At 38.1% G+C, this 21,265-nt stretch overlaps 1 protein-coding gene across 1 annotated transcript; it reads right to left on the minus strand.

Moving 5' to 3' along the window:
- Positions 1-16: 16 nt before the first annotated feature.
- On the minus strand, positions 17-20,746 carry qsox1 (quiescin Q6 sulfhydryl oxidase 1). The gene is made up of 13 exons (XM_020924860.2): positions 20,344-20,746; positions 19,047-19,147; positions 17,604-17,652; positions 17,425-17,524; positions 16,740-16,830; positions 16,515-16,660; positions 14,358-14,492; positions 14,152-14,281; positions 9,541-9,663; positions 7,251-7,389; positions 5,666-5,842; positions 1,848-2,009; positions 17-1,768 (listed from the first exon to the last, which is right to left on the minus strand). The coding sequence occupies exons 1-13, from the start codon at positions 20,630-20,632 to the stop codon at positions 1,017-1,019; spliced, it is 2,394 nt and encodes a 797-aa protein (XP_020780519.1). The 5' UTR covers positions 20,633-20,746; the 3' UTR covers positions 17-1,016.
- Between the last annotated feature and the right edge of the window lie 519 nt (positions 20,747-21,265).

Below are 21,265 nucleotides of genomic sequence, written 5' to 3' on the forward strand. Positions count from 1 at the left end.
ATGACAGCATTGAAAGGGTCTTTATCAAAAATAACTTTATTGATTTAGTGAGAACGTGTTGATGAGAAACAACTTAACACTGCGGATGCAAGGGATAAGAAATTTATCTTATATTAAAGCTACCATTTGTAAATTGTTGTTTTTTTAGCAGTACATAACAGATGTAACCTACCCATTCTCCTTGTTCCTCACTTGGCCTTTGTTTAGGCTCACCTGTGGTTGGTGGTCTTCTTCTGTCAGGGCAAAACTGGTACACTGTCAAATAGCAGTAACATAGATCTAGTGGTGTTTTGTGAGAATGCAACTGGGCCGAGTTAGCCAATAATTACAAATGGTAGTTTTAAAGTGTGCACAGGGTTGTATATGATGTAATTAATATTTGAAGTGGTCCTTTTAGTTACACCATAAGAAATGGTGTATTGGACTTTTCGACCAGTTGTGGTCACAATGTAAAGCCTGATCAATAGTAGAAAGTTTAAAACCTAATATGGGAAACAGCCATAGTTTTGGTCCTTTTTCCTTTGTGCTTTTTGTACATCTATGAAGTGCGATTTTCCTATGAACACTGAGTAAAAAAACTATATCAACATATCTAATAATCAATTGCTTTAGTGATTGATTTGACAAAACATTAAGACATGCCTTCCTAAATAAATTACTGATCAATTTTAGAGATGATTTGAGTATGAGTGTGAGGTCAAATTTATCTAAAAAGAAAATAAAAACAAAAAATAAAATACAATGCAAATGTCTTGTCATAGTTTCATAATTCCTCGTGTGAATCAAAGGTTTTCTTCTGATCCAGAGAACTTGTTAAAAAGCTGCATTCATATTAATTCAAAAACATTTCCCTTTTCACCTGGAAACTTGGATGGCAATGGGTAATGTGGTAGTAGGCAACGTTTAAGTGGTGAGCTTAAGAGCTGCTAATCTAGAGCCATCCCCTTAGCCTGACACCAGTAATACATGTATACCAAATGTGAACAGTCATTCTTGGTTATGTAATTTTTCACAGTTCATAGTAGAGACACTTTTGGTCGCCGTATCCTCAGTCGGTTTTTAAAGAACAAGTACATGGTCAGGAGACACATTGAGGACAGGAAATAGAGGATCACACAGAGACTTACGTCCACTTTGGAGAAGCCAATACTAAACATAGACACCCATCCCATTCTGTAGCTCTCCTCTGCTTTGACATTATAGACCTGATGTGACAGTTCTCGCTTCTGTAGACGTTTTCTTTTCTGATTCTCAAAGTCAGGCTCCATAGGCTCCAGGCCCACCATACCCAGGCCCGAGTCTAGTCCCAGCCCAAGTCCAAATATGGGTGCTGGTTCCTGTTCCTCCTTTCTCTGCAGCGTTCGCCGTTTAACTCGACTGGAGGCAGCGAGAGCCTTGGCCCTGTAATGTTGGTTTACAAAAGAGTCGAGATCCACAATATCTTCTGGCTGCTGTTTCATTCTCATGCCGACAATGACAGGCCTATTGTGTGCCCGTTTTTGGCGTCTCTCATTCAGCCCCATGTCAGGTTTGGCCCAGGGAGTAGTGTCATAGTTTTTACCACCAGCCATGTCCTCTGCAACAGCTTCATCCTGTGGGCCTTCTTCCTCTTCTTCCTCCTCCTCTTCCTCTTCTTGCACAGTAGGAAGTAAAGACAGAGAATTCACCGTTGTGGCCTCTTTGACTTCTCTTTCGATACGTTTCTTAGCCTCTAAAGCCTGTTTTTCTCTTTGTTTTTCAAGGATTTGGCTTTCATCGTCAAGAAAGTCTAAAGTAAAAAAAAAAAGTATAGTTAATGGCAGTTGTGACATTAATTATATGAATGCATTTAGAGCTAATGTTTGTACCTGTGAGAATGCTGCCAGAAGAAAAATAGGACTTGAGGAAAGAAAGAACCTGATCCAGGTCCCATTTGTGGTCTCCATTAAGTTCGACGGTATGGCACCGCGGACACATCTCAGGAGATGGCCACTGGATCTTTGGGAAGTAAGGGTCCTCACTTAATGCACCTAAGAATGAACACAAAATTATGTACAATTTGTAGTATTTTTAGTGATCATATATATATCACTACAACCACCTGCATGGTGAAGCCAGTTTACAAATATATAGGACATAGTGAGAAAGATATCCAACACCCACAAAATCATGAAAATACTTTACATTACAATTTGGCCATGGCACTTCAATTACAGTTGAATTTAAATGATTTGATTTGTAGTTATTTGTAGAGCCCTAAATCACAACAGCAGTCTCCACATATTATGGATTCACAAAGTTGCTGATTTAACCAACCAGTTAGTTAAACCAAATAATACAATTGTTTGTGAGCAATAAAAGCATATAAGAAGATTAACCAACCAATTTCCTTAAATCCATATGTGTACCCATTTTCTTTGCACTTCAACCCTCCAGATATAAAGCTTCACTTGAGGCTAGCTGCATCTCACTCACAAAACATTGACCAAAAAAATATGCTTGATTTACTTACTTTACTTATGCCTGATTAAAAGAAGTATCAATAACCAAATATGTATTTACATTTTGACAGCAACAAAATAAAATCACAACTTTTGCATTTGCTTCAAGTTATGTTACAGAGCCAAACAACCGACTACTTCATTAATTTGCATGAGACCCAGGAGGTGAAGTCTGCACTTAGATTCATTGCCACATCCAGTAAGGAAAGGGCTCTTCCAGTCAGCAGCTTTATCTATTGTTGTACGTTCTGTGTGCCTTGTTGAAGCATATACTCACAGAGCTAAGTGCTTTGAGGACTGGATGCAATCTGCTGTTGAACCCATTTGATCTTGTCACGAGCCTCGTAAAAACTAAGTGCCTATATGCATATGTGTACGTATGTGGCTAAGTGTGTATATGTAAATCACGCGTCACTGTGTGTGTAATCTGTGGATTGATATTTTTGTGTGTTTGTGTGTGTGTGACAGCCCCTAACAATGATCAATGGGCTTGTGGGACATCCCAGTGGGAGGTCTGCTGAAATAATAGATGTGGCCAAACTGGACAGCTTACCCACATACACACACGCGTAATCCCCATTTTAGAGGGAGCAGACCACGTGCTCTGGGCCACCTGTCCCTTCACAACATTTGGAGAGCAAGTCCAATCTCCAAATTGAACATGAAACTGGTGGAAAGCTCAGGGGAGGAGGCAAACCTTTTTCAATCAATTAAAACTTTTTCTTTTAACATGTTTTCTTCCATGTCTTGTCACCCCCTCCTCACAACAGATCTGCACTATGCACTGGCACAACTACAAGGACACACATGTGGCAGCTCCAGGTAATAAATTGCCTGTTGTCATGGACAGAGTATTGTGTGTTTGTGTGTACGTGATAAAAAAAAACAGCAGAGCAGCAGCAGGTCTGTCACTTTACAACACTGTCAATTTACATCCTCTCGCACCTCTCCCCCACGCTCCGCCACTCACGATTAATCTCCGTCATATGCATGTGTGTACGTACTCTGCATACAGTACTTTACATAAAGGATACATCAATTTTACTAGCGCCTGGATAGGCCTTGCTGGTGGGAGGGGGCTCTTATACATATCAGCAGGTAAAAGCACACACTCACACACATACACGCACACACACACACACACACACACACACATCTGTTTCCTTATTCTAATCAGCTCACCAGGTTTGCAGCCAGGGTGACTTTAGCCATAGCAGCGATATTGAGATTGCCACAATGGCCTGTCACAAGGATGTCATCACTGCTGCGCATACATATTCATCAGGTATAAATATGTATTGTTCAGCGTGTCCAACCAGCTTCCTCAGCACTAATTCTGAGAGTGAAGCCTGCACACTACACCACAGACTCAGCTGTCATGACAAGAGAGTCAGGAGTTTTAGCGAATGATATAAAGGTGACAATATGCCAAAATCATGGTTTTAAATTCACATTAATATGAAGGCACTGTAGTAGGTCAGAAGAGGAGAGAGGGCTGTTGCATACAACTGAGAAACAAGAACATTGGGACTCGGATATCTTATAAAGTTTGTCATTTAGGATATTTGAACACTGACAAACCTTTTCTTATATATTATCAGTTAGAATTTTATAGGTCCTAATATGTATGGATGTACGTAAGTATGAAAAGGCTACATGTAAAACAACTGGCACATTGAAGTATTGCTTTACAATGTGTATTTGACATTTGTGTATTTAATTAAGTTAAACTTCCAACTCAAAAGATATAGGAACTTAAAATGATTTATTAGTATAACAAAACTCATACAGTGATAATCTCATACAAGACAGGGCTATGGTAGTATTAGTCTATCATTAACTTATTATGTATTAAGTACATAAGGTGCCATCAGCCTTAAGCCTCTGTTTCCTGTGGTGCCCTCAGGTTTGTCTGTGGAAATGTGACTCAGACTCCTCCTGTTGACAAGCAGCAACAGGACGGCACTGCCACTGCTCTTAATTCTGCCCGTGCAGGACGGCACAGGGCCCAGGGGCCTCTTTGTTGCCAGCTAAATTAATTGTTGGGTCCCTTTACAAATAGCTGCTCTTTCATGCATGGCTGCTCCTGAAAAGAGGGGCGGGTGGGCTGCTAAAGAGCTTCCCTTTAGGACAGGGGACAGGAGGGGTAGAGCGGGCAGAGGCTGGTGTCCGCTGGGACATGCTGCCACTCACTGCTCTAAACGCAAAACCCTTCGCTCAGCCTCTCTGTGCATCCCTTTTATTCATGTGGAGCCTGGCTCTCCATCATGACGACTTCACTCCCACAACATGCCGGCACTTGACCCGTGCCGAGCGTGGTTGTCGGGAGGCGTACGACTGGTTAAGAGGAGGGGCTGCCGCTCATGTGGTGGTCTCTGCCACCTGCTGCCACACAATGCTGTGGGTTTTGTGTGTGTGCCACAGGCAGCTGGGCTCCTCCGGGACCTGCTCTGTGAGGATGCTGTGCTATTACTTGTTAAGCGGAGAATATGAGTCCCAGGGGAGGAGGAGCGCAAAGAGAAATACAGCAATATGGAAAGAGGAGGAAGACGGATGGGACAGTCCTAAGCACTGCTGGAGTGTCAAGGGACCAAGCACCAAAAGAGAGGAGTGTCCTGGGCCTGCTGCTCACCACAAGCTGTCCCCGAGAGATGAAGGGACGCCACAAAACAGCCATTTAACAAAGTGAGCTGTTAATGACAGTCGTGTGCCTAATACATCAGATAAACCCAGACAAAAGAACAGGCACACTCTAGAGAGTTGTTCAGCTCTTTGGAATCAATTGAGGGGGTGATATGAATACAGTGATAAAAAGAATTCCAATGGCATTCTAAATGAATATAAAATCTGAGCATATTTAATCCTATGTGGAAGTCAAGGAAAAATCTCTAAAATGATTCTTTTGCCCAAATCAAGCACATACACTTGATAAGTAGGAACAAAGCTACATTGGATATTGTTAAGGGAGGCAGTCATGGCTGGGACTTAAACAAGTGATCCTGGAAAGACTAAGACCACACGACAGCTGGTGTCTGATCTGAGGATCCGTCTTCCCTCGACCCCTCACCCTCTTTAGTCTCACTACTAAGAATGCATTTAAAGAGAAAAACATTCAGAAATATGAACTTCCTCTAATTTCTTATGAAACATGTTTTTAATAAATATCCAAAAGTAAAAAATATTACCTGCCAGTCTGTTATTAACGTGGTTGTGTCTTGACCAGAGCCAGAGGACTGCAGAAGAGGACGTGGTCACATCGTACAGACTCTCCTGGGCCATGCTCTCAAAGTGTTGTGCACACTCTCTGCATCCAAAGAACGCACGCACATACTCCCTCATGGCAGTCAGCACCTCCAAGCGATCTGAGAGACACCAAAACATAATACATGCATCACATAAACAAGTAAACTTTAATATGACGTGTGGATTGTCATCATGATTACGTATTATAAACAAATTAATAGTAATGGATTAAATGGCTTTGCATCATTTCTAAAGTCCAGACATTCCCATTAATTTAAAAGACTACATCAGTTAATAACTGAATGCAAAAACAATCTGAGTAAGTGAGAGATTACCTGATTTAATAAAAGGTGGACTAGTTACTGATTTGTATACAAAACAGCTGCCAGCCCCTCGCCTGGTAACTGTAGTTGGGACCATTCTTTTAAATTTGTTTCAGCACCCGCTAATGGCCTTGGATTCCCACGGTTATGTGGGCCAGGAGTCAGAAAGAGCTGGGTTAACCCCATATTGTGATGAATAATCTATGTGAATAGGATAACCCAATCTGGATATAAATACAGATAACACTCTGTGTGAAAGATGGTCCTACTGTAGTCTCAGGATTTCAACATAACATAAACATATTTTTTTGGGAATTTTGCAAAACTTTCATTTGAAAGCTTTAAGAATGAACATTTTTATTAATTACAAGCCACTTTGCATCATTTCACAAAATATTATAATGCAACATTAATTTGTGTTTACAGTTTAATAAGATGTTTAGTATAGTCAGCGTGTCTATTATTTAATGTTGTGCAGGGCAGATGGAAATCCTTTGGACACGTCCATCTGTAAGTCACAGGACGGACCGTAAACCTCCGGATTAACCTCTGTGTGTTGTGAGAGAGATTACCCACTCTGGCGGGAGCCCAGCCTTCGGTCATCTGCCTGTTTTATTAACCACTAACATCCCTCTAATCTAGTATAATCCCTTCACACCATTACAATTAGGCTGTACTTTAGTTAGAACAAAAATAAAAAGAATATAAAAAACTGATTACCATAACTGAGGGAGATTATTTCTTTTGATGTCAAACTGGGTCAGTGAGACACAACATTCCAGGAATATTTTGTTTACAAAGAGACAGACAGACCCCATCCCTCCTTCCTCCCCCAGTGAACTCCCATAGGTGCCATGTTATAGCATATATTTTACATAAGAACAACACATAACATAATGTATCAATACTACGGAGAATCTATCACACAAGCATTTTAATTATTTACCAACTGTTGCTTTTTGTTTGTCTTAAAGTTAGACAAAAATCAAGTTGTCAAGGTACTGTTTGTGGTATAGATCCCTTGAGTTTAGCCATCATAGGATTTAAACTTTTTTAAACATTCTTACCAGTTTATAAGGAGATAATGTGTTTGATTTGTAATTAATGTTCTATTTGTATTTTCCAGATGATTAGGTAACTAAAATGTCAACAAGTAATTTGATTTTCTCTTGCAATGTGTAAATGCATGTGTGTTTGCCAATACCTGATGTCCCAGAGTTCAGGGCTTGAACTGTGAGCACATGGAAGAGGGTCCATACTCCACACGGATACCCCCTGAAGTGAGGTTGGGACCCCTGGCAACCCACCCACCTCACTCCTTCAGGTAACGCTGTGTCTGGGGCCTGGAAGAACAGTAAAAAGTTAAAACAAAACAATGGAAAATTACTTTAACATGTTACATATATAGCCTGTGCTAACCTGTTTAAACTAGCGAGGCAGGTCCGTGTACTTTCCAAATCAATGACAAGTCAATTCCAGGTTAATGGCCCAGACCTTCGCTAATGAACCAAGCTGCCCAGATCTCTAACCAAGGCCCAACTGAATCCACCAACATATTTTCTCTGACATAAAGTCGTTCTTTTGCCTCTGCTGGCTTGCAATTGCTGGTGATTGACAGTGTTACTCAGATGTCAATAGTAAAGATTTTGTATGTGCATAGCTCGTGTGCTCAAAGTCCATTTCCTCCGAGGCAAAGTCTATTCATACCTTCCCATTGATTCATTGATTCATTGACTTGCTTGCTAAAAGCTAATGATGTAAGTAAGTGACTCTTTCAATTTGCGTGAAGCCATATAGTGAAGGCATGCAGGCTTCATTCCAAAAACAACAGCACATAGATTTCAGCTGTGCGGGCTGGCAGTGAAACAAGGGCAAAGTGCATATTGAGATATCATACATTTAGATGGAGAATAGAAAACAGGCAAGGAGCAAAATGTTCAAGCAAGAAATCCATAGTTTTTCAGTTAGGGATGTCATAATACAACATTTTAATGTTTTGATTATTATGAGAAACATCACAATTTAACGTTTATTCACGATTGTTGACGCCATGACCAAACAATAAAAAAATAAATAAAAATGCACTTGCTTTCTTTATGAAATCAAACTGTCTGAATAATAAAGTGAAAGTGACACATTTTTTTTTAGTTCTTTCTATTACACTGTTACCTGAATAATCATGGCAGTTCACCAAGTAATCTTGAAATCCTTATTATTTCTTTCCTAAAGGCTTTTTGGTCCATAGACTTCATTCAACATGGCAGTGTAGGGGGAAAGAGGGGTGAAGAACAGAGAGGGCATTCAGTAAATCATCAAAACCCTGAATCTTACACTGAGGCTGGCATATGTGCTGCAGCTGAGACCACTCGACCACTGGGCAACACTACGTCCCTATACGACAGCTATAAAGTGATAAAAAAAAATAAAACACTTTATGACGTATGACTATTAATACATATTTTAAGCTTTAGGTGAGCATAAGTTCAAAGTAGGAAATTCTTGATCAGTTATCTGACTCTGAGCTGATAAATTGTCCATACTGGCAGGAACCTTGTAACACAGTCAGTGATGAGGCTACTCATGAATACAGATGTAACAATATGCAAATCTCACAGTACGATATTATCACATTTCTCAGTATGATATTTATTGCAATATTGTAGAGAGGCTACCAGAATATTACAGATGATATTTCTTCTTTTGCTGACAAGCCTTTGATGCAAATCATTATAGTAATTTTCCAAAGAATTAATATTAAGCAGTGCTCACAGACTGTCAACTAAATTACGTCACCTATAGTGTTCAGCTCCAGTCAAATGAAGTTCATTAGGAATAGCAATTGATTTATGGACAAAATAGCAAAATACGAACATTTTAAGATCAAAATGAGGAGCTTGTCAGCAGCAGTTATGAGGAGAGGGCCAACATTTTCTCAATACAAAGTGAACCGGAGTCGATGAAGCTGGAAGTGCACCCATGTTCATTTCATATTTGGAACGTGGTGAGTATAGCAAGTTAGCTATGTCCATGTATAGTATATACAGTCTATTGAAGTACTTAAATTTTTTCTTCATGTTGTCTGCACTGAAATGGAGGAAAGGATCATGGTAAATGTACTTCCATCTATTTTTAGTTAGTGTTATTTTTTGGTGCTGTAGCAACAAAACAATGCATTGCAACAATGCAAGTTTATTATTTAATATATAATGACAGCCTGCGATATTATTGTGAGACGATGATACCATAACATTTCAGTTATGGTTAAATCCCTAATCTTGGACAGACATCCTCATATCCTTTTCAGTTGGCCCTGAGCTCAACTCTTTACAGCCGTCTGCTTAGCTTTTCTCATATTTCTTTTCCTCTGAGACATAAGGCTTCTTGTGGCACAAAACCTTACTCTCCTCCTCTATAAACATGTTTTTTTCCCTCTTATGTAAATGAAATACACTCTAAAAACACAAAACAGATACATACATGCTGTATATGTTTACCTGTGCTATATTATCCAGGGCTGCTCTGAAGGCATCATAAGACACCTCATTGCCATATTGGTTTTGAAGCCAAGAGTCAATGTACTTTAATGAGTTCATCAGAACAGGGCGGCCTGGGAAGTACTGCAAAAAGAGAATAAGAAATGGTTATTAATGTATTCTAAGGAAAAGGCTAGATACTCAATTTTTGATAACAAAAATAACAGTAGTTTCTAGAAATGTATCAAATGATCTTATACAGACATATTCAGGAAAAGGTTTTAATCTGTCCATTTTATGCCAGGTTTGGTTTTGATAAGAATTTAAGAATTTGTTCAAAGAAGGTCTACGTAATATATTAAAATATAATTGAAATACAGTTTGAGTTGGATCAAATGGCAAAGGCTGCAGATATTTAGATGATAGAAAGTCTTCTGCAAAGAACAAAATATTCTGATTGTACCTGTAGTTTAGACCTATACAAACATATTCTGAGATCCATGGGATTTTTGTATTAGTTTAACAGTTCATATTTCAGTCTTAAATCAAACATTAATGTTTATAGAGTTATTTACCGTGTGCATTCTGAACAGAATCCAGTCTTTAAACATAAATTGCAAATGTATATTTATATATATCATAATACTTCGCCATTAAATTTTTTGGTGCAAAAATAACAGTGACCTATTTGCCTTATGGTTACAAATGATAACACATTCTAACATTCAAAATGAAAATAAATAGGCCTTCACATTACACCCAACCAGTATAAACTCTATAGTGGTTTATTTAGCTCTTCTGACACCGTGTTACCATGGCAGCAGGCAGCGGTGTGAGGAAACTTGAGATTGTAACTAGCAGACTTAAGCACATAAAGAAAAGAGAAAATCCGGCTGATGGCTTTCTGAGACTACTGTTGACAGAGGCCAAGCAGACGCAGCCAAATGCTTTTTACGTGTATCGGTGACAATGGAAACTAATGAGAGACCCAAAAGTGAGCAAGCTACCATCATTTCATATATTCTACCTAAATGTACTACTCCCCATTGTTCAAAGTAAGCCTGAATATTGGAGGAGCCAATAATTATGCCACTTCCCAGAACAGCACAATTAAAGGATTAAGGATATGACTAAAAACAGACAAATATTTTTACTGTTACTATAGTGTTTTATTTTAAGATTTAGTTAGAACGCACCTGCCTCCTATGTGTCTGTCAGTTGCCCCATGATATAATGACTTAACAAGACCTCTAAGCATAACCTGTTCTACACTATTTGTAGAATCCAAAAAACATAATAATAATAATAATAATAATAATAATTACCACAGAAAATTACAAACTATGTATTTAAATTTAACTTTAGCAAAGTGTGCAGTGATGATCACTTAAATTTGCACTCCTCTAAGGCCCCTTGTGTGCAGCCTGTATAAAGAATAGAGATAATAGGTTTATCCATGGGTCTGAAGTCTAACCAGTCAGAAAAGCCCATCAAACATACATTTGAATTTAGGCATAGGAAAAAACGCAGGTGTTTCCTCTGTAATGGGCTTAGCTTAGCCATGACCAAACCAATGTTATTCATGGACCTTCTGTCTTCCTTTCTACCCTCGAAAGTTCTCGAGATCAGGCTCTTGTTGGTAATTGCTCAACATTTACACATAAGAAAAAAAATGGATATGTACAGCTGACTTCTTTTGTTCAGGAGTTATTTTATTTGAATGATAGAGGCCATAATATGTAACACGTAAACTAAAGATTATTTGATTTATCTGTAACAGTATGAGAGTGCATTTCTAAGATAACATCCATACTACAACTCAGACTGTGCTTCAGGAAATATATTAAAACAAACAAAAATTCTAATATTAGAAAGAAAAATGCAATATCTCATAAAAATATTTAAATGAAATTTTAAAAAGTGATATTAGAACTCATTGCTTTTAATAGACTACATTATTTTTGTCTCACTATCCTGAACTGTATAAATGATTTCTGAGTCTTTGCTCCTACACTGAGCACACCTCACCTCCCCTAACCCGGCTGCCTCCTGTCCCCATTCGAGCCGGACCATGACAATCCCCTTCACCCCAGCAATATGTCATCCCTGATCCGATTAGCATCACAGCACTTGAGAAACCGCAGCGGGCTTCTTGTGGAGAGGATCCAGGGAGAGAGAGGCTCCTGCTGGCTGTTACATGGGCAAGCAATCTCCGCATCAAGACCAAAACAACTGTCAAATCTTTTGTTGAATTCCTTTCTAGTTAAGATGTCATCCAAGCCACAAATTACAAATAAACTAGATGACAAGAAAAAATGTTTGAATATATTGCTAGGTTTCAGATGACATTGCATTATATAAGCCAATAATATTTAATACAGCTGCAGGGCAGCTAAAATGTATGTTATTAATGTTATTAAATGCAGATTTTTGTTGAAATACAGTGAGTTCTATGGTCTAGTCACTAACAGAAATGATCAGGATCAGCATCTGTGAATTTAGCTTTTGATATTTCATAACAAACTACAATGTAATCAGTAGTAAAAACTGTCTCTCCCCTTATCTGGGCGTACGACATCATCACAATCTAGATTCTCAAAACCGCAAATTGCAAAAAAACCCAAAACAAAAACAGGCCAAATTTAGACTGACAATTTCTAAAACAGACCTGTCTTTATCTATGGCGTGAGAAGGTGTGGCCAAATCTCCTAATTCTTTGTTTTATTCCCGTTCCCTCTGGGCTCAAGGGCTTCTTTCAAGAAAAGCAGGATAGAAGTGTAATCCTTAAAAACCTCGATGTAATGCTCTCATGCTTCCCAAGATCCCCTTTTTAATCCACATCTGCATGTGGAGCATTCATAAATCCGACTTCAGCCTGACAAGACACTAAATCTAGTCATTTTATCACTGCATGCAAAACAAAAGGAGAACAAATTACACACAAACATGTTTATAAAAAAAGAGACAAAGGGCACTGGTACATTGATTGTTGTTGGATTTCTATGTACTAGAATATAAAGAATAATATGTTGCCTGCACCAGGATGCTGTCACCAGTTGAGGTGCTCAGTGAAGATGACATCTGCATTGTGTCAGAAAAGAGTCACTGATTTAATTAAATGAGTCATCTTGAAAGATCAGGTGTTAGGTGCCTATCATGTTATAATATGTAATATGAACAAATCACTTCTGTAAAATTATCATTTCAGTTATTTTAATAAATATTTTAGATATTCTAGGGCTGTGCGATTAATTGTATTTTAATTGAGTTCAAGATTCAGACATTTATAATTGTCAATGATATGTTGTTGTTTTTTTTATTGAGAGGTCCACAGCCAATACTTTGTTAGTAAAAATATGTGTCTTTATTCAGATTTAAAAGAAAGAAAACTGACAGTTTTGGAAAGTCTGTTATGGAAATTATAATTGAAAATCTTTTGTTTAACTTTTAATAAGAGAAAAATGAACTGAAAATTTTGATTGTTAAGTATTTGTTTATTTGGAGGATATCATTCAGTCCACAAACTTATGTGTAAAAATGCAATGTTACACTTACAAATCTGAGTGTCTAACAAGTCAGCCCATGAGATTTAGCCCTTTTGTTGCAGTCAAAAGTCAATAGGGGCCGTCATATGCCTCCTTAGACAAAGCCTTTCAGAACGACTGGTCCATTCTAGTAGGGGACAAGCTAAAAATACCACTGGGACCTCCTGCTATTGACTAAACAAACTAGAGCTAATGGGAGGCCACAGCGTGCGGCCCCCCACACACGCCCCTCGTAAACACACAAGCGCCACGACTCCTCCCCAGAGAGAGAGAAAGAGAGGGAGAGGAGGTGGGGGGACAACAGAGAGCAGAACACGGGAGCAAAGGGGTACATGCACCTTTACGGTACAGTCAGGAGGATGACAAAAATATAAGTAAACAGGAAAAGAGATTTAGATGTTGAACAAATCTGAAAGAAATGTGGGTAAGCATGAAGGGAATTCAAGTTAGTTTTTAACAAATATGTTCAATTCATTTAGTCAAAAGAAGGGAGTTTATCTAAATGGTAGTCCAAATTGGGCCAAACTTTCATTTACATTTTTTCCTCTGCCAAATAAGTAATTTATGTTTTTTTTTTTTCAGAATAATGTTTCAAAAGATGAAATTAAACAATTGCCTGGATGAATTATTTATTTATTTTTTTTAAAAAGGGCCAATAAAAGGAATGCTCTAAATAAAGATGGGTCTAAAAAATAGAAAAATCCCCAAATGAAATGATTATTGATAACATTATTTCCACGATCAACTATGCATTTAAAAAATAAAAATAAAAAATTTGTGAAGTTTGCCAGAAACACTCTTTAATATGACATGATGCTAAAGCTAAATGCTTGGTCCATGGCAAGCTTTAATTCCACTGGGAGCACAGATATGGTCAACAATACCCAAGAGAGTGATTGAGTTTGGGCAAAACAAAAAAAATTTTTAATGTGCAAATAAACAAATAATTAATTAAACTAAATAAATGTTGCAACTTAGATAAATTTTTCATCCAACCAAAATGAGCAAAAGGGCCACAGCACTGAGTGAGTACATAATGCTGTTTTCCTCCCCATCTAGTGGTAAAATAGAGCAATTACAGCTTTACCTTTGCCAGGACAGAAATGTACTTCTTCAGAGAATTCAACTCCTTTCTTCTGATAAGAGGGAAAGCAGACACTTCAACCCGCAGTGAGTAGTGCAGCACGGACTCCAAATCTGCCATGTAGACCCTAGACCTGCACACAAAATCAACATTAACATAAAAAACAAAAGCTATATTTTATCTTCTGTCCTATTTGTATCTGTTCTTACGCATTGAAATGTCTCCATGGCTCATCTGTGTTGTTGGTCCTGATGTCGTTTTTATTTGGAGCTGGCTTTCCTGAACGCTCTACTCCCGGCAACCTCTGGAGGGCGTAGGAGTAAAAAGTACGGGCCTGAAATTTTCTGTGGAAGGCATCAGCCATTTATTAGATAGTAAACATAAGTGCATTTGAGATATATTATCCATATCTTGGTTTTCATGAATCAATAAATAAAAGACTACAAAGAAGTAATCTTTTGTTGGAAAGTTTTGTTCACATTTCACAACAAATATTCAATTGTGATTAATATGATAATAAATAGTTACTATTATTATGCAGGTCTTCAAAACATTGAAATGATATGTATTCTTACACAATACAAGTACATACAGAAAGTCTATCTTTGCTCTCATTTAACTCAAGACTGAACAAAAAAATCATTAAAAGCCCTTCAGCCCACTCCTTTTCGTCTGGGTTAGCGAGCGAGCGCCATGGTGCTAGCGCCAGATGGTAATAAGAAGGATGGATACGACGGGCCACACTCTCTTACTGCGACTCAATTACACCTGTGTGTGCGGTGGGTGTGTACAGATGTGGAGAGCACACCATTCATCCAGTCACAGCTCCCCAGGGCCAGCCACTGTCACGCGGGGTGGGGGGGCTCTAGGGCGGTGTGCAGAGGGGGGGGTGTTCACCTGGGACCAACGCACATTACATGCATGACGAATATGAGACGCCGCGTGGCTCTCCGCACCCTCTGCCTCTTCCACACACATCTCCCAGGATCAATCAGACATTCAGTGATGACGGGAGGCCATCTGTCGCGGTGCGCGGCTGGGGCCTTGTTTGGCAGGTGAAGCCAGAAAAGCAATGGCATTGTTTTCATGCAAGAAATTAAAAATCCTCCCCTCTGTACAGTGATGGAGATGAGGGGGGCTGGAGGAGAGGGGAGCGACAGAGGGTGAATAAATAAATCAGCAATAAATCATTTCCTTTTTGCATTTGTCAACTAAAAAGAGTCCTCTTTGCATGCCAAGTTATTGAAACCAGCACACAAAGAGGCCGAAACAGCAGATGAATTTGCAGGGCGAGGGACGATCAGCGGCGCTTTATGATGTGAATAATGGAAGCGATTTTGATGCTGTGATCCCATTAAAGGGCCAGATGTTTAAAAGTATTTCTATGAATATGGTTCAGATAATGAGATGAAGCCTCTCTACACAAATTAAAGTGGCTGCATGTGGAACAATAAGAAATAAGTGAGGTGGTGTTTGTGTGTTTTCAAATGAGCACAAAGCAATTATTTAGATTACAAAATATGTACATTGGAGCTGTGGTCCTTTAGTCCTTTAGTTGATTAATCAATAAATTGGTAGATGGTGTCCTAGTCGATCAAATGTTTTATTATTAGTTAACAAACTCTTCAGTTACTGGGGAGGATCAATTAAGCATATATCTACTCATTTACATATATATTAAGTGGATTGTTTTATTAGAATTATGAGGATTTATATGGACAACCGCAAAGAGTCGAAATCATGGAGTTGGAGAGTGTGGAGTGACTGGACAGTTAAATCAGCTTTTTCACTTATGAAGTTGTAATTAACTACAACTCCTCAGTATAGATATAGTAGTTTTTACAAAAGATTCCAATAATTTTCTGAGCCTTTGACCCACTGCAATGCACAGGGCATGGATTTAGCCAAGAATTTTAGTCGACTACAGCACTAAGGTACATAGAGCAAAAGGTACACAGTAATTGTTCTTTCAAAAAAAAGTCACTTTCTGAGATAAACTGGTATGATATGTTCCACCTACGTGAACCATCTTTTAAATGTGATGTTAAATGAGGACAGTTGTTGTAGTAGAGTTAGACAATAACTGCAATTGTTTTATAGGGACCTGACTGTTGCCCTGGACTCACAACAAACTCAAGGACACACTATGCACTATTCACTGTTGCCATGGACATGCAACAGAATATATTTAAAAACAAATAAACTGAATTATTTAAAATTTAATTTAGACATAACTTACAATAGTACTGGTCAATAGCTGTTGTTCTAGAAATATGGATACACACATTCATGTTAAGGTAAAACGCATCTGTTAGATAACAGATAACAGGAAAAAAAAAAAAAAAAAAAGATTTGTAAATGCTTACACTTTGAGTCTTGTGTAGTTGCCTCCTGGATAGTAGAGGTAACAAGAGGGGAAGTCTGTCACACCCAGTTCAGACACCAGAGCTTCCTCTGTGTTCAAGACTCTCCTCACTGCTATGTTCTCAAACTGCAGCAGGTCCAGCGTCACCTAAACAACACAAGTAAAAGAAAGAAAATTATGTAATGATATAAAATTAAAAACAACAACAACAGTGATGAGCCTGTACCTCTCTGCCAATGTAAGATTTTGAGTCCTCAAAGATCAGAGCCAGGTGTTGAACATTATTGGTCTCGAAGAAACTGTCAATTTCTGCTTTGCTGGAAAGAAATACAAGGAAACCACACCAAAAACAAACATATGTAATTTACACATTGTGATAGAAAAAGGGAAACTTGTTTTTAAGTATATAGCTTCATCATAGTCATATTTTAAATATTTACAGATTTAACAATAGGATATATTTTTTTCTTTATTACATTAAAGTAATCAGTAATCCAAAAGCCAGAAGTAAAGTTATATTGTCAGCAATTTAGCTTCCAAAAAGAAGGTCAGTTCATGGTGGCATTTTTTTTTTATCTGATATGTGCATCATTAAACTCCTCTTTAAATGGAAGGATGCTTTGTGACCAACATTTGAGGAAAGGGTATGCCTACACGGTCCACTTTTCTAAAAGAGTACACACAAGTACTCCTTACAAACAATGGAATCCTGTTCTCTCTGTTATAAAGTTAATTAAGTTAATAATGACACTACTAACTCTATTGCATAGGTGTGCTAGCTCTGTTATTTGTTATCCATTAACTTTGTTACATTTTCCCATTTGGTTAATTTTCATTTAATGTTTTTTGTATTTTGTATTGTTGGTATCATTTCTCTCTTTCTTTATTATTGTGTAAAAGTGTATCATTACCTGGTGGGCTCCAGTGGGGGGCAGGCAGGGGGCCATGGCTCCTCATGCTTTTCTAGTTTATCTATTATTGCCTGACGAAGACCCCGAACGTCACGATGAGCTTTGAGAGAAAAGTCATTACATATTTATAGCTCTTGCACTCGCATTAAAGCAAAGGGATGATAGTTGTGTCCTTTTACCTCTTAATGACTGTCCTTTAGACTCCGCTTTTGAATAGGCGTTGAAAAACTGTCAAGTAGGAAAAAAAAACATTAGAGAAAGAAAAGCAGATTGGATATCACTGTCCTCACTCAACCATAAAGGACATATTGTGTAATGTTGGCTTAAAAAAACGTCTTCCTCTCTGCATTTCTGGAGCCCAAACTGTTTCCTGGTAGAAATGAGTCGCAGATGTTAAAGGCCCATTGTATTATTTACACAGAAGGGGCTCTTGTTTGAGTGGCCTGCCTGTGCTTGATGACAGAGAAGGAGACAGAGGGGAGAGCACCAGCAATGCCAACATCTGCTGACTAAGCATAATAGTACTTCATGCTAAAATATGTAGATGCCAAGTTTATGTTTCTGGAGAACAAAACATATCACAGAACATCATGTAAGCCTTTAATTTGAAGCCTTTTAAGTTGCAAGCCATTTTTGATAAAAAAAAAAATATATATATATATATATGCTGCTATTTTATACAAAAGAATGAATGTTCTATGTTCATTTAGTTTGTGCTTAAATCTGTGACAATATTAGCCTAAATTAAATGCCTAAGAAGGCCTAACATGATAATTACTATATTGTCTTATCACTCAATGTATGAAACCTAGAGCTATATTTTTTGGGGGTCAGTATTTATTGTGTGAACTTTTTCTTCACAGTACCGGTACAGACAGTATTTTTTTTGTAATTTTTTTACTATACGATAAGATTTAAGCAGTAAGTGTTTGAATTAATCATTTTTATATCTTATTACATATGCAAATGTTTCATTTCATTTATGGCAGCTTGTGCTTTTTTAACTATATTGTCCATTTAGAAATGTTTATCATTTATTCTGTCAGTGACATAAATTAGTAACAGTATTATCGTTTATTGTCTATATTTACTTTGTCTTTTCCCGGAATTTTCTACAGCGTGGCATTCAATGTACTCATTGCCAAAGAAACAAGCAAGTGACACTACAAGGCCAAGTTACCGGTCAGATCTGTGGAAAGGTGACTACGCTGAGAATGCATGTTTTTAAAATATTTTTAGTCAATAAACACACGTATAATTAACTTAATGGAAGATAGATATGTTTCATGGCACCGACTGTGGAACATTCCAAGCAAAGCAATAACATTTCCACAGAAACAATAAGAACCTTTAACAACGCCCGTCAACAGAAATTTGGGGGCCCGGGGCAACAATCTTCACATGGCCCCCTTCTAATATTAATTAATAAGCAGAAGTTCCAATTCCGAGGCCCTAAGACCCTGGGGTCCGGGACAACAGACCCCTTTGTTCCTCCCTATCAACTCCCATGCCTTTAACCATCATATCCAAATCACGGAATACATTGTTTATTTTACATTGCTTGTCAAACAGGGTTGAACTTAAAGACAAACACAACAGGTGTAGGTCTTGTGGAGTGATACCTTTAGGGTGGGGTAGCCTCTAATGCCGTAGTCAGTGCAAACTTTCCTGTTACTTTCGTCGGCGCAGTCAATGGCAGAGAGGTCCACGGCCGGTTTCCACTCTGGACAAAACAAACACAGGGACAAACACACAGTCACAGTAAATATTTAGTTTGACTTTACTGCACCTCATTTGTCCTGGAAAAGTCCTTGAGTGCTGTGCTCTATGTAAACAAGTATGCACTTTAGTCTGTCAATAAAAGTGGTAAGCCTACTCAATAACATGAGTCATGGCTGTGACTTAATTTGTGGTTTTCATATGTTTTAATAATTCTATTGACCTATTTTTTATATAAGATACCACTGCAGCAGACAAACAAAAGCAGTGCTGGGCAATTAATGGCATTTTAATTGAGATTCAGTCATTTCTAACTGCCAGTGATCAGCTGTATCTTTTTAATCAAGTGGTCTACAGCAAATCAATAAAAGCACATAGTTGGGAGCAGAGTGCAGACTTTAGAGGAATACATTTGACATTTTTTTTGTGTTAAACTGGGATGATTATTGTTTACCTTCTAAAAATTTATATTTTAAAGCAATTAGTATTTGCTTTTAATAAGTCAAATAAAATAAAATAAAATACATTGTGATTGAGCAATATGAGAATGTAATTGTGATAAATAATGCTGTCATGACGTCCAGCCCTAGACTAAAGGTATGGCTAAAAACTCAAACTGTTAATGAACGAAGGAATGAATGAATGGTAGGCTATAAACTTCTAACATGGACCAAAATATGTCCTTGACCATTGCTGACATATCTTCACGTTAATTAATAGCCTATTATAATTAACATCACAGTAACCTAATAGAAATTATCTGCTCAACTCTAAAAATGATGTGCACAAAAAGATATTTCATAAAGGGCTGATGACATGAGATCAGTGGCAATTGTGTGTGAACCACAGAGCTGAAATGCCCCATGACTGTGCAAGGGCCTCATAACAAGTAACTACTGCAACCAACTCTGCACTTGACATTCACACAGTTATCTGTCAGAACTGTCAGTATTTACTCTGGGGTAGGACTGTAGCAGAAGTCAATTATAGGCAGTTGCACAAAACACGCCAATTATAATATGCTCAAATAAACACCAGATACAACCAAAACATATGTGCAACTTTATAATCTGCAGCCGAGATCTATGCAAAATGTCACAGGCGATGTGCATGTGTAGATAAAGCGAAAATATCTCTCAAGTTGACTGTAAGCTTTAAAAGAGGAAGAAGTTACGTGACAGTCGGCGGGTCTGTACTAACCTTTAATATCTCTTGCCAATTTTTTGTAAGTGGTTGAAAACGCGATGCAATGTCCGCACCACGAAGCGTAAAACTCTACAACAATCGCCGCTGTGGAGTTGACCAAAACGGACTCGACTGTCTGTGGAGTTAGCAATATGATCTGATCAGTATCCGTGTACAGCCCAGCCTCCGAGCTCGAGGGGAAAAAAAGGCAAAACATTTTGAAAGCTGCCAACACTATCATTTTTGCATGTCCTTGCATTTGCCTATTTGACCGAGACGTGGCACGGCCGCTGCAGCGCGCCATCTTCCCCGTCCAAAGCAGCTGCGGCTACGCGCTAGCCCTGGCTCTCACCTCGGTCTGAACTGAACCAGGCAACTTTCAACCAAAACTTCTCTCAACTTTTTCCCTACCCCTCCTCCTCCTCCTCTTCCTCCTCCTCTTACTGCTGCTGCTCTACAGGCGGCTGAGGTACTCCCATAGAGGGGATATTATAGAAAGGTCCTCCCCCTCCACACAGCACTGCAGGAAGCCAAACACTGGACTACAGTCTGATCCTATGCATATTTTTGCTCTCTCAAAAGATAAAAATGACCAGCAACACAAAATGTACAAAATGGCCAGAGGGAAAAAAGTAGAAATGACTGAAAACAGAACTGAAAAGTTTGCATTAAAAGAAAGAAAAATAAAGCAATTAAGAAAAGTAGGCAAATTAAGATAAAAAAAAAGTATCTATAACAAAATACATTTAATTATAGATACTGGAGTTATTGACATTTTGTAACAGAAATTTAGCATAGGAAAAAGCTGAGAGCAGTAAAAAAAAAAAAAAAAAAAAACTGTTTAGGCCTATAACCAACATCACAGTTGATATTCAATTCTCTATTACGCTAAATTGTTTTGATTCATTCATAAATGTTTCATTAATTTTGCATTATC

This window comes from Boleophthalmus pectinirostris, unplaced genomic scaffold (genome assembly GCF_026225935.1).
Source record: "Boleophthalmus pectinirostris isolate CB_2022bp ecotype Guang Dong unplaced genomic scaffold, ASM2622593v1 HiC_scaffold_7, whole genome shotgun sequence".
In the NCBI taxonomy this organism is placed as follows: domain Eukaryota; kingdom Metazoa; phylum Chordata; class Actinopteri; order Gobiiformes; family Gobiidae; genus Boleophthalmus; species Boleophthalmus pectinirostris.

Excerpts from the sequence above, each read along its gene's own strand:
- qsox1 (XM_020924860.2), bottom strand. The coding sequence starts at position 20,632 with ATGGCGCGCTGCAGCGGCCGTGCCACGTCTCGGTCAAATAGGCAAATG. Across the intron at positions 14,493-16,514 it reads AACTACACAAGACTCAAAGT|AAAATTTCAGGCCCGTACTT; the intron begins GTAAGCATTTAC and ends TGCCTTCCACAG. Across the intron at positions 2,010-5,665 it reads CGTTAATAACAGACTGGCAG|GTGCATTAAGTGAGGACCCT; the intron begins GTAATATTTTTT and ends GTTCATTCTTAG.